Source organism: Microtus ochrogaster, chromosome 6 (genome assembly GCF_000317375.1).
Source record: "Microtus ochrogaster isolate Prairie Vole_2 chromosome 6, MicOch1.0, whole genome shotgun sequence".
In the NCBI taxonomy this organism is placed as follows: domain Eukaryota; kingdom Metazoa; phylum Chordata; class Mammalia; order Rodentia; family Cricetidae; genus Microtus; species Microtus ochrogaster.
In genome coordinates, this window is record NC_022013.1 from 23,496,646 (window position 1) to 23,510,432 (window position 13,787).

Sequence of the window (13,787 nt, forward strand, 5' to 3'; positions counted from 1 at the left end):
GTCTCGAACTCACAGAGATCCGCCTGCCTCTGCCTCCTGAGTGCTGGGATTAAAGGCGTGCGCCACCACCGCCCGGCGAAAAGTTCAAATATTTTAAGACCTGTTCTTTTACATAAAAATTTCCAAACTGTCATCTTCATTTCAGTCACCAACATTCCTTCCAATGTAGTCTATAACTGGTTTAGAGAATCTAACACGCATTTGTATTAAAAAAAAAAAAACCAAATTTCTATGAAAAATAATATGAATAAAATAGCCCAATTTAACAGAGCATTTGTTTTTGTTGTTGCCTTTATCTACTGCTACATTTATTCTATTTTTTCATCTTTTTTAAAGACCTTTTTTTTTTTCAGTAAGTATTCAAAATAATGGATCTCATATATTTTACAGATATAATCAGTGGGTATTACTAAGATGTTTCTATGTGCTAAGCGCTAGCTCGGCTACCCAATTCTTCCAACTGAGCTGGTGTAACTGTGTGTGTACTGAGAGTTCCTTCAGTTTTTATGTTTTTTGTTGTTTTGTTGGTTTTATTTTGTTTTAAAGTTTTTTCAAGAAAGGGTTTCTCTGTGTAGCTCTGGCTGTCCTGGAACTAGCTCTTATAGACCAGGTTGTCATCAAACTCAGATCCACTTGTCTCTGCCTCCCAGTGCTGGGATTAAAGGCATACATACACCACCACACTCAGCTCTAACTCCTTTTATTTTATGACTATATTTTTAATTATGTGTATGCATGTGGGTTTGTGCATGTCAACAGAGTGCCCAAGGAGGTCAGAAGGGAACATTAGATTCCCTGGAGATAAAGTAAGAAGCACTGACCCACCAGAATAGGTGCTAGAAAGTGAACTCAAGTTCTCTGCAAGAGCAGCAGGAAGAGCTCTGAAGCACTGAGCCATCTCTCCAACCCCTATCCCCAACTCCCTTCTTCTTCTTTTTTTAAGATTTATTTACTATGTATACAGTGTTCTGTCTCCATGTACGCCTGAAGGCCAGAAGAGTGAACCAGATCTCATTTTAGATAGATGGCTATGAACCACCATGTGGTTGCTGGGAATTAATTGAACTCAGGACCTCTGGAAGAACAATCAGTATACTCTTAACCTGTGAGACATCTCTCCAGCCCCCCAACTTCCTTCTCAATATAGGAGAAAATCATACTAACTTTAAATACGTCTTAAAATTAGCTTTTTCCAATTTAGTTATAAAGTGGTTACAAAGCTATCAAGGTTCTTAAAAACATAAGGATTTTTCTCCTATAACAGAAACCACTAAGGCCATTTAGAGCTATGCCTTATAAGCAAAAATTTCTAGAAAAAATACTCTACAATGGACCATAAGAGGGAAGGAGCAGCATGTCCCTAAAGCAGCAAGAGTTTCTCCATGAATCTTGGCCCATTTCTAAGGCAGCCTTGTCTAAATTAATCTAAGTCCTAAACTTGGACAGCGAAATACTCAACATTACACAGATAGCTCTGTCAACAGTTACATGTCAGAGTGAAGATGCTCAAACACACCTTTGTGTCACGTGCTTTCCCCACTTCACTCGTCTGCTCGGAATTAGCAGCTTCAACTTTTATTCCAACACCTAATTGCTCTGACACCGACTCATTTAAAAACCACAAATCATCCGTAGTGTCTGAAACAATGGCAGTACCTATATCCTAAAGGAGAAAAACAAAAGTGAGCTTTGTAATCAGTGACTTATGAGAGATGTAGAACCAACTTAATGTCTTCACATGCCATCCAGAGAACACCGTGCCTTTCCTCAACGGTATGTCTTCATTCAGCAGGTCATCTTCAAGTGTCCCAAGATATGTAGACATACGGGTACCTGACAAGGAACTTTTTCTTAACACTAAATGAGGTACAATATACAAAAATGGTACACAAAGAGTTTAAAAGAACTTAACAGTTGTTCTACTAGACACAATGCATTCAACAGTCATCTCCACAAGAGACAATCTAGAAAAGTTCTATGCTTTCTGACATATTTCTTCCTAATTTATGATCAGTAACTGCTTTCCAGAAATATACTGATGGCAATCCGACTCTTTGAACATGACACTTTTGAAATTTGTGTTTCTTTTTGAAAAACAATTAAATTATGCAGTCCTGCTGAGCCTGGACTTCACTACGTAGCTCAGATTGGCCTAAAACTCAACATCCTCCTGGCCCCAACCTCTTAAGTGCTGAGACTATATACATGCACCACCACACAACTGCTTTCTGCAGCTTCAAACATCAACATATGCAAACTTAACTTTTACATTCACCTACAGTTTTTAAAAATTTATATGTATTCTATGTGTCTAGGTGTCTTGCTGCATGCAGTGTCCAGAGGCCAGTAAACAGAACTGGGACTGGAGCTATGACAAGTGTGGTCACCATGTGAATGCTGAGAACCGAACCCAGGTCCTCCGGAAGAACAGTAAGCATTCTTAACCTCTGAACCTCTCCAGCCCATCATCCATATGACATTTTCTAGAACTTTGTGTTTGGCTACTGCTCTATGACCTTCTTTTAAAGAACAAACACTCACTAAATACATATTACATACCAGACATGATTCTAGTAACTCAGTAAGTGAACAATGCAAAAGCCCTGGTCTTACATTTCAATGAAAGTAAACAATAATTACAAATATAAAGCCTAACAGTGTTTCTATAAAGTGGCCAGTGCAATTGAGAATATCAACTAAGATAAAAGAAAACAAACCATAAATGAAGAAATGAATGCTGGTGGGAAAACAAACTAATGCAGTCACACTGAAAACAGCAGTCACACTCAAAACAACAATAAGAACAAAACTTAACATACTCACTATGGAAATCAGTGTGAAGGTTTCATATAAAACTTTTCCACTCCAAGCCGGGCAGTGGTGGTGCACTCAGGAGGAGGCAGAGGCAGGCAGATCTCTGTGAGTTCGAGGCCAGCCTAATCTACAAGAGCTAGTTCCAGGACAGGATCGAAAACTACAGCAAAACCCTGTCTCAAAAACACCTAAAAAAAAAACAAAAACAAAAAAAAAAAACTTTTCCACTTCCACTCCAGTATATACTCAAAGGACTCTAAGCCCCTTCATATAATAACCTGCACGTTCATGTTTATTGCTGTACTTCTCACAATAGATAATGGAACTACCTATATGTTCATAAACAAATGAATGAAGAAGATATGAAACCTAGAGACAACGGAATCTTATTCAGCTTATTCAGCGATAAGAGGAAAATGAGGTCAGCGGTTGTGGCACACACCTTTAATCCCAGCACTCGGGAGGGGAGAGGCAGGCAGATCTCTGTGAGTTAGAAGCTAGCCTGATCTACAAGAGGTAGTTTCAGGACAGGTTCCAAAGCTACAGAGAAACCCTGTCTTGAACCCTACCCCACCCCACCCCCAAATACAGAAGAAAATGACATTTCCAGGAATATCGATGACCCAGAGAGCATTATGTTAAGTGAAATAAGCGGGCTCAAGAAGACATACACTGAATGTTGTCTGTCATATGAATTTCTAGATTTTAATTTTGTGTGTGTGTGTGTGTGTGTGTGCGTGCATGTGTGGGGGGGTGTTCATGAAACTATCAAGGCAAAATATTAAGGGGGTTAGAAGACAGTCATGGAATACATGTACATGTGACATGAAAACAGAAAGGGGAACTACTGAAAGGAGAGAAGGAGACTACCGGGTGGAGGACACAGGGAGGGAGTGGGAATGAAGGAACATTAATAATAAAATATGGGGCCTGGGGAGATGGGTCAGAGGTTAAGAGCATTGCCTGCTCTTCCAAAGGTCCTGAGTTCAATTCCCAGCAACCAGATGGTGACTCACAACCATCTGTAATGGGGTCCGGTGCCCCCATCTGGCCTGCAGGCATACACGCAGACAGAATATTGCATACATAATAAATAAATATTTTAAAAAAAAAAGAATGAAATATGAGCCAGGCAGTGGTGGTGAACATCTTTAATCCCAGTACTTGAGAGACAGGGGCAGGTGGATCTTGGTAAGTTCAAGGCCAGCCTGGTCTACAGAGTGAGTTCCAGGACATCCAAAGCTACACAAAGGAACCCTGTCTCAAAAACAAAAACCATGGTATAGGGACACACATCTTTAATTCCAGCACTTAGAGAGTAAAAGCAGGCAGATCTCTGTGAGTTCAAGGCCAGCCTCATCTATGTAGTGAGTTCCAAGACAACCAAAGCCACACAGTGAGACCCTGTCTCAAAAAAAACAAAACAGATATTTGAGCCCTCTAAATCAATTGAGCAAAGCTCGTATGAACTCACAGAGATGGAAGGAGCAAAAGCACAGAGCCTACACAGGTCTGTACCAAGTCCTCTGTGTAAATATTATAGCTTTCAGTTTAGTATTTTTAAGGGATTCCTATGTGTGTGAACAAGTGAGTATCTAATTCTTGTGTCTTCTCCTGGGCTCTTTTCCTTCTGTTAGTTTGCCCTGTCCAATATTGATATGATGGTTTTTATCTTATATTTTTAAATATAAATCAATAAAAAACTGCTAATTACTTTTACCATCATTATCTTAAAAGGTGATATAAATTCTGAATGTACAGTTTGTTTACTCATTTTTGTTATTAGTAAAAGCATTCTTTATTTGAAAAAAAAATAATATATGGAAATACCATTAATGAAACACAGTCCTTTATATGGTAACTGTTAAACTTAAAGAAGACTTAAGGAAAAAAGTTAAAGGGATAGGGTGGCTGGAGAAGAGGTACTTTTCTAGCTCTTATTCTACTTGTTTTCTAACTCCACTGAAGAATTGTAAACATGGCAGGAATGCAAGTTATACATTAAAAAATGTACTCTTGCGAAGAACTCAGGATGCTGACAGAGCTCTGTGAGTTTGAGAACAGATTGGTCTATACTGTTAAGTTCCAGGACACTAAGTCAGGGCTATATACAGATCCTGTCTCACAAAAACCAAAAGCAGCAACAAAAAGTATCATCAATGGTATTACCTAAATGAGAAGAACCCTATAATATCAACTTATCAGGTGACCACTGGTGCAATAATTGTCTACTATGGGGGTAACCAACCATCTTAGTTAGGGTCCTATTGCTGCAATGAAACACCATGACCGGGCTGGAGAGATGGCTCAGCAGCGAACTGGCTGTTCTTCCAGAGGACCCAAGTTCAATTCCCAGCACCCACATGGCAGCTCACAACTGTCTGTAACTCCATTTCCAAGGTATCTGATACCTTCACACCAATGCACAGAAAATGAAGTTAAATAAAATTATAAAAAAAAAAAAAGTGACCAAAAGGCAAATTGAGGAAAAAAGGATTTATTTATCTTACACTTCCACATTGTTGTTTCATTGCTGAAGCAACTCAAACAGAGCAAGGAGGCAGGAGCTGATGCATGGACTGTTGCTGCTTACCAGCTTGCTTCACACAACTTATTCAGCCTGCTTTCTTACAGAACCTAAGACCCCAGCCCAGGGAAGGTGCCACACACATTGGTCACTAAAGAAAATGCCTTACAGCTGGATCTCATGGAGATCCCCAACTGAGGCTCCTTTCTCTCTAATGACTCTAGTTTGTGTCAAGTTGACACAAAACCAGCCAGGACACAAACCACTTCCTGATTACATATGAGAACCACTCCACAGAAGGGAATTCATGCCTAGTTCTGGAACCCAAGACTGGAGAAATGGTTCAGTGGTTAAGAGTACCAGGTTCAAGTTCCCAATAGCCACATAGTAGTTCAAACTGTTGAGACTCTAGTTCCAGATCTGCACTCACACCTCTAGACTCTGAGGGTACTGGTACACACAGCACACACAACACACACACAATAAAATAAGTACTTTTTTAAAAATCAAAAATATTAGAACCAAGAAATGTAGCTGTGGTGTAAAACTGCTCAGCTACCTACAGGAAAAACAGTAATGGCTTAAATTGGGTTATGACAGTTAAAGCAGTTTTAAAAAAAAAAAACCCAGCTTCTGATGTGTTCTGGATAAAATCCTGACAACCTCAATGCATTTTGACAGAGAAAGAAGTCAGTATTTCCTATAGTTTGGCTAAAATTATTAGTAGAAAGAAAAGATAGGGAAGGACTGCTTGGTTAAAACAAACACTATTTTCATGTTCATAGTCAGTAAGACTGACCACCACTTATGTAGGGGATTCACAGTGGAACTTGGAAGAGTCAGTCTGGGCATCATATTCATACAGATAAAACAAGACAGTAAGAATGCTTAGCTAAGGATGAAATACAGTCAGAGTAAGCAAGAACAAAACAGCTCCCCTCAGATTTGACTTTTACCTGATTTGTCTGTAAATCCGTAGAGCCATTACTTCTAGGTACATAGTTGTTTCTCAAGTTCCCTAAAAACCACCATGGCAGGCCAGCAATATCCCACTCTTCAAAGTCAAGGTCTAGCCTAGATGTCTCATCTTGAGTTAAATGTTCTATTAAATCTTCATCTACAGAAATCAAATGAAAATAACTATAGGTAATCAGAAACGACTAAGATTTTCTCAGAATACTTAACAATCTTTGTAAAAAAAATAAATTAACAAACTGTTCTCAGTAAGAAAGAAACAGAAATAAATACCTCAGTAGCATGGCTCAAATATCCCACTTAGGTTTCATTAGCAAGCAGTAACACTATGAGCTAATCACTTCAGGACATGAAACTCTAAAAGCATCTCAACACACTGTTCTAAAAGGATTTCAAAAAATGACCATTTTCTAAAATTTCAAACATTTCTAACACTGTAACGTAATTCCTAACAAAGATAATGACTACAGCCAAGCATGGTGGTACACGTCTTCCTTTAATACCAGCACATAGCAAGGTCCAAGTTAGTCAGGGCTACATAGTGAGACCTGGTCTCAACAGCACACAATAATAACAATAATGACTTACTCTAATACACATTTTTTTTGTTTTTTGTTTTTTTTTTTTTTTTTTTCGAGACAGGGTTTCTCTGTGGCTTTGGAGCCTGTCCTGGAACTGGCTTTGTAGACCAGGCTGGTCTCGAACTCACAGAGATCCGCCTGCCTCTGCCTCCCGAGTGCTGGGATTAAAGGCGTGTGCCACCACCGCCCGGCTCTCTAATACATGTTTTGATAATGGCTTAGCCAATGGATAGCAAATGGTAATAACGAAGCAGCCCAACCCGAGATCAAAGCAGGGCGGTACAGATCCCTACAGTTAAGTCTTACTGGTGTCAAATATTTAGGATATTTATCAGTAACTCCTATGTTTTGTTAGGCAACAACTATCGAAAGAGAACTCCAAACTGTCCAAACAAATACACGTATGTCTTTTCTGGATCAAGGGCTCCTTGAAAGATCAGTACCTAAAAGTACCGCAGATGACAAGGCTCCACGTATTTTTTTTAAATTGTAACATTTTTATATACAAATCTTTATTATAAATTAACACATACAATATAGACATAAATATATGCTGACGTATATAGGTTTTGATCTTTTTTTGTTTGTTTTAAATAATGTACCAGTAACTGGGCTATGGCAGCCGCTGAGAAGAAACAGCTCCCATGCAAAAATCACAGGATTTCTCTGGCCCATTGTATACACTAGAAAGCTGTACCTATACAACAGCCTCCAGCAACCACAGGGCATCCACATATTTTAAGTAAGGACTTTGACAGTTACTAAGTTCACCCTTGTTGCCATATGTAATCTTTTCTAGTCCTTTTAGCAATTCACTCTTTCCCTATTTTCTCACCGACTTCTACCTCTTACCAATGCACTGGACCTGGCCATGGCAATCACAAAAACACAAATGTGCCCAGGCACACACGATTCAGAGATTTCTGCAATAAACTGGTCCCTGTCAGAATACAACTAATTAATTACATCCTGCTACTATCTTAGGTATATTTGTGGCCAGAGAAGCTTCAACTACATTTTCATCCTTTCATTACTGTAATGATCAGAAACTAATTCCCAAGAAAGAATCATTAAAGTTATCCTTGGTTATATTCAAGTACTAGAATTATTATAAAAAGAATATGTATAATTCTTCCCACAGGTAAAAATGCTGTCCTTTCTACCTATAGATCTTCCTGGAAATCCTGGAACAATTCATTCCTCAATTTCTATCACAAATTACATATAATGTCTTGAGCTATTATTTTAAAAAGCTTTTTTGTGATTAGAAAATAAGATCTCCCCCCTCCCCGCACCCGAGGCAGGGTTTCTCCGTAGCTTTTTGGTTCCTGTCCTAGAACTAGCTCTTGTAGACCAGTCTGGCCTCAAACTCACAGAGATCCACCTGTCTCTGCCTCTCAAGTACAGGGATTAAAGGCGTGAGCCACCACCGCCAGGCAGAAAATAAGATTTACAATTAAATAAAAGCATATATTTAAGACTAAAATAGCTTCAATGTAAACACATAGATTAAAAATCAATTTATATTAAAATATAGTGAGAAAACAAGCTAGCATGATAAACTATTTCAAATTTAATTTAAACATATAAAACAACTTTAGAACTTAATAACTTTTTGAGATATTATTAAAAATCTAATCTGCCTTTGACCCAATTATGAACCAGGAACTAGATACTAGAAAGCATTATGACATAGCTAAATACCTTTAGGGAAATTTAAGGTTTTGTAAAAAGAGAGAGACAGAGAAAGGAAGGGAGGAAGGGAAGGAGGGAGAGAGGGAAGGAGGGAGGGAGGGAGGGAGGGAAAGGAAGGAATGGGAAAGGAAGGAAAGAGAAGGAAAGAAAAACTCCAAAATTTTAGAAAACATTTTAGGAGAAACTTCCAAATTATGAGTTAAACTCAGTCACCCTGACCATGTGCCTGACAAGATAAAGGCTCTACCAGTGTGACACACAACTACTCAATGTGCAGACTAGTGTTTGCCTCTGCACTGTTGAATATATTGTACTCCTACAGATATTTTGCCATTTTTACAAGCTTTAAATCTTTAAAAATTAGTTTCCACCTGAAAAGATAAAAGCCAAGCCAAAATAAAAAGTCTAGAGAGGGCAACCGAAAGTCAAAAAGCCGTGTACACACTGAGTCTACACACGATCGGCGTCCTCTCAAGCTCACTAACTCAAGCAAGGGTCCTGTACTTCCCACTGTCCAGAAGCTGCCAAAGAATACCTACTATTGGGGCTGGAGAGAGGGCTCAGAGGTTAAGAGCACTGGCGGCTCTTCCAGAGGTCCTGAGTTCAATTCCTAGCAACCACATGGTGGCTCACAACCATCTGTAATGAGATCTGGTGCCCTCTTCTGGCCTGCAGGCATACATGAAGGCTGAACAGTGTGTACATAATAAATAAATCTTTAAAATAAAAAATACCTAGTATCTAGATAGATGCCTGCTGGAAGCTGTGCAGCCTAGTTTTGTGTGCTTGTCCAACAGGTCTCCAGAAGAGGCAAAGCCCACGGGTACAGTCTCACTTGGCAAGGACCAGTGAAAAGACTTCAGGACAGCACAGAATACTGCTGAGATTGCACAGCTTACATGTGCTCTTCTCTCATAGCTGATGATTCTCTTGGCTGTCTTTTTTTTTTTTTTTTTTTTTTTTCAAGACAGGGTTTCTCTGTGGCTTTGGAGCCTGTCCTGGAACTCACTCTGTAGACTAGGCTCACCTCAAACTCACAGAGATCTGCCTGCCTCTGCCTCCTGAGTGCTGAGATTAAAGGCGTGCGCCACCACTGCCTGGCTCTATTGGCTGTCCTAGTGTCATTTTTCAGTCATTCATGGGACAGATGTAATCATTCCAGGAAACCCCATTTTTTTCTCAAATATCTTCCCTAAAATTCTTTGGGAGCTGATGCTTCTCGGGTTTCTTGTCTGGAGATGCCCACGGTCACTTCAGATCCCTGGAGCTGATTCTGTGCTGACAAGATCAGAGGTAGATCATCCCTATTTCTGTAAATATGCTTTGAATGGGATTGTTGTTCTTGAAAAAATGTATCTGCCTGGTTTAAAGATGTTTTGAAGGCAAAAAAAGGCAGATCTCTGTGAGTTCAAGGCCAACCTGGTCTCAAGCGCTAGTTCCAGAACACGCTCCAAAGCTACAGAGAAACCCTGTCTCAAGAAAACAAAATAGGGCTGGAGAGATGGCTCAGAGGTTAAGAGCACTGGCTGCTCTTCCAGAGGTCCTGAGTTCAATTCCCAGAAACCACATGGGGGCTCACAACCATCTATGAGACCTGGTGCCCTCTTCTGGCAGGCAGGCATACATGCAAACAGAACATTGTACACATAATAAAATAAATAATTTTTTAAAAAAAGAAAAGAAAGATGTTTTTGATGTAGAAGTTGGGAGAAAACATTTGACATTTGTTTTTGCCAGAGGTTAATGTTGGGGGATGGGAAAAACTTGTTTGTTAGTATGGAAAAACATGCTTGATTCTTTTTTTTTTTTAAGGAAATTTTTTTTAATTTATTTATTTGTATTTTATGTACATTGGTGTTTCTGTCTGTATGAATGTCTGTGTGAGGTGTTGGATCCCCTGGAACAGGAATTACAGACAGTTGTAAGCTGCCATGTGGGTGCTGGGAATTGAACTCGGGTCCTCTTGAAGAGCAGACAGTGCTCTTAACCACTGAGCAATCTCCCCAGCCCTTGATTCTTGTTTTTTATGTATAAAAATACAAGGCTGTAGTTATTCACTTGCGTGAAACTCATCTGCTAGTTGGACAGTTCATTTCTTCACGGAGACGCACCTTCCCCATCTCAGGACCTGAATGAATGTAGGCTGTGCACAAAAGCAGCAGATGCCATTTCTAGAAGTTCCAATGAAGGAGAGAAGGAGAGTCTTAAAACAAAGTTTACCTCCTTTAGAATCTCTGCTTTTACATTGTGAGGTAGGCAGTGTATGAGTATCATCTTCTGCAGTTCTTTTTCTGGAATTGGAGCATTCTGATGCACTGTGCTGAAAGGGAAGGGTGTCTATCAGTACAGCAGAAATGACTAAGACCAGGGGATGTAGCAGTTCCATTCTGGTTCACCAGTTAGTGTGCAACACAATGGGTTATGCACAAGAAAGAGAGCTCTGCAGCTGACAAGAGTTGTCAAGTAAAGCAACACAACACCTCTCAACACCACAAGAAGAGCTAGCAGGATTTTGGGGAAGGAATAACCTCTGTACAAAGGACAAAATACACTCTTAAAAAACAGGTTGTCTACACAGCCTACTTCATTTTAGGCATAATTCAGAAAGCACGTGACATCCTCACCATATTCCACAATGATCTTAAAGTTTCCCCAGGTCTGAGGAAACTAGAAAATGGTATGACATGAACTGAACTGCAACAAGCCTGCTACAGTCTAATACAGCAATTCCTCAAAAACCCAATATGTACCATCTTAAACACAGGCATGCACGCACACACACATGCGCGCAAACACACACACACACACACATATACACGAGAGAGAGAGAGAGAAAGAGAAAGAAACAGAGAGATAGAGAAAGACGGAAAGAAAAAGAACAACTGGAAGAAGTGAAAATCAGAAGTGCTACATCCCAAGACACATTCAGAGACTGGAACTCTGTTAAGGGCAGAACAGAGAAGGTTCACTCTGTCCCTGGTCTGTGAACTCCCAAGGACTTTTCTTACTAAATTCTTACCACATTCACGAAAAGGCCTTGGGAGCCCAAGATCCACAGGTACAGAGAAGGGGCCACTCTGTACAAGAAAAGAAGTCACCACATGGTGATTTTACCTTCAGTCGGTCTTGACTTGGAATATCCATACTGTGATCCTGTGCGAGAGCGAGAGTCTGAGCAGCATCTGGATAGCAAGTAAAACAAAAGAAAACCTTCCCTGGTAATAACCATTCTTTCCACAAAACCTCAGCAGACAGCCCTGAGGAGGCTTCTTCTCTATAGATGGACTTCTGCCTGGAAAAGACTCTCAGTCCCAAGATGGGGAAAAAAAAAAAAAAAACTGCTAAAAATGACAAAAAACAAGACAGGCCATGGTAAAAGATAACACCAGAACAATCTGGGGGAAGCAAAAGTAGCCAAAGATGCTCTTCCATGGCATGTGTTCAGATTCTTATGCAAAAAGTGACCTCAAGAAGAAAACAATACAGTGTTCATCTCTTCCTGTAGCAACAAAGTGCCTACCTTATCAACAAAGGTTACTGTTTATTTGAGTTTGTATTTTTAAGGGCTATACTACAAGATCTGAAAAACAGAAATTTGCCAGACTTGTTTCAGAAAACAGTTCCATCTTCAAGGTAACCTTGAACCTGCATTCTTAAATGCCAATGGTGATTTCATGATCTGATTTCCAATCCCTTAGTACAGACTGGAAGTGAATGTTTCTCTCTGAACAATCACCAGAAGTAGAGAGAAGGGGGGGAGAACACAGTTGAGAGAAACCCTTTGTCTCTAGAGTTTTCTTATCTACTGTCATTGTAGAATGGGCACACGTGTCACACTTGCATTGTGAGGGTCAGAAGACAACTTTGGGAGTTCGTGTCATCAGGCTTGCATAAGTCCTTTAACCACTGAGCCATCTCACATTAGCTGAAGAGGGAAATACACCCCAAGGACTTACAAATTCTCAAGTGAAACAAAACCTGCCGTGACTACAAGACATGACTACAGAAAAGAACAAGCTACTGAGATGCTGACACAATTACTATAAGCTCCATGTAACTGAGACACATTCAAATGTGACTGCTGAGGAAAGGATTCAGCAGAGCCAGAAAGATGAGTTCATGGAAAGCAGCAGCAACATCCGCCTGACTGCTGAGAACTCAGATCCAGACTCTAACTACTCTGACAACTCAGTCGATTTTTACAAAACAAACATTTTTCAAAATTGTAACATTTCTATAGCTAAGTGAGGACAAGTTCAGAGACAGCATGTGAGTGGTGACAATTGAACTGTTTCTGGCAAGAGTCATCTTCAAAGAAAGATCAAACTAATGCAACGCAGGTGAAGTTGCTCTCTAAAAGAAAAAAAAGCCACCTGTGGTCACTTGTATTACTAAAAAGCCTTACTTTAGGCCAAACTACTTAAAAGCAAAAAGAAATTATCTAAAACAATGTAGAAAGAAAATTCAAACTAAGCTTGTTATATCTATTTCATTTTATTAGTGTGCCTGGGGAAAGTTGGAGAAATTATTTAGAGAGAATTATCTTCATTTTAAATAATGACCATTTTCTTCAACAGTCAAAACAGATAAAGGTCAATCCAGCACTCAGGGAGGCCAGCCTTGTCTACAGAGTGAGTTCAGGACAGTCACGGCTGTTAGGAAAACCCTATCTCTGGTCCGGGGGGGGGGGGGGGGGGGGCAAAAAAATAAATAAATAAACAAACAAGGTCTAAACCACTTGCAACGTTGCAGAAGTTATAAGGAAAGCACTTTTTCCATTTGTCTTTTCGCGTCAACAGAGACATCCAACCACAAGTACTAATTATAAAAGCAAGTCAGAACAGACAATCCAAACTTCTTGCAAAATTCTCTATGAAACCCTACATACATACATAAAAAATGTGTAACAATACATTTTTTTAATGCTTGAAATAGTTCCTTATAGTAATTTTCTAGGGCATCAGTAAGTTATGACTATGTTACATATTACCAGTGAGGATATCTGGGTAAAGAGCATGCTAAATACTTTAATACTTTTTCCTTTTCCCTGAGACTGGGTAGCTATGTAGCCAACACTAGGCTGGAACTTTAGATTCTCCATCTCTGCCTCCCAAGCAATGGAGTTACGTTACAGGTGTTCACACTATCAGGATTCTTTTTTTTTTTTTATTTTCTAGACAGGGTTTTCAGTAGCT

The 13,787-nt window shown here is 39.6% G+C and overlaps 1 protein-coding gene and 1 non-coding gene across 3 annotated transcripts in view; both read right to left on the reverse strand.

Moving 5' to 3' along the window:
- Positions 1–13,787, reverse strand: part of Mdm4 (MDM4, p53 regulator) — a 37,226-nt gene that overhangs the window by 5,766 nt on the left and 17,673 nt on the right. For both annotated transcript variants that reach the window (XM_005348352.3, XM_005348353.3), the window contains exons 6-9: positions 11,707–11,774; positions 10,813–10,912; positions 6,298–6,458; positions 1,517–1,663 (exon numbers count right to left, since the gene is read on the reverse strand). In XM_005348352.3, the coding sequence (XP_005348409.1) occupies positions 1,517–1,663; positions 6,298–6,458; positions 10,813–10,912; positions 11,707–11,774 (476 nt within the window). The remainder of the gene's footprint in view (positions 1–1,516; positions 1,664–6,297; positions 6,459–10,812; positions 10,913–11,706; positions 11,775–13,787) is intronic.
- On the reverse strand, positions 7,492–7,624 carry LOC113456224. The gene has a single exon (XR_003377081.1). It is a non-coding gene; the product is annotated as a small nucleolar RNA SNORA84 (small nucleolar RNA).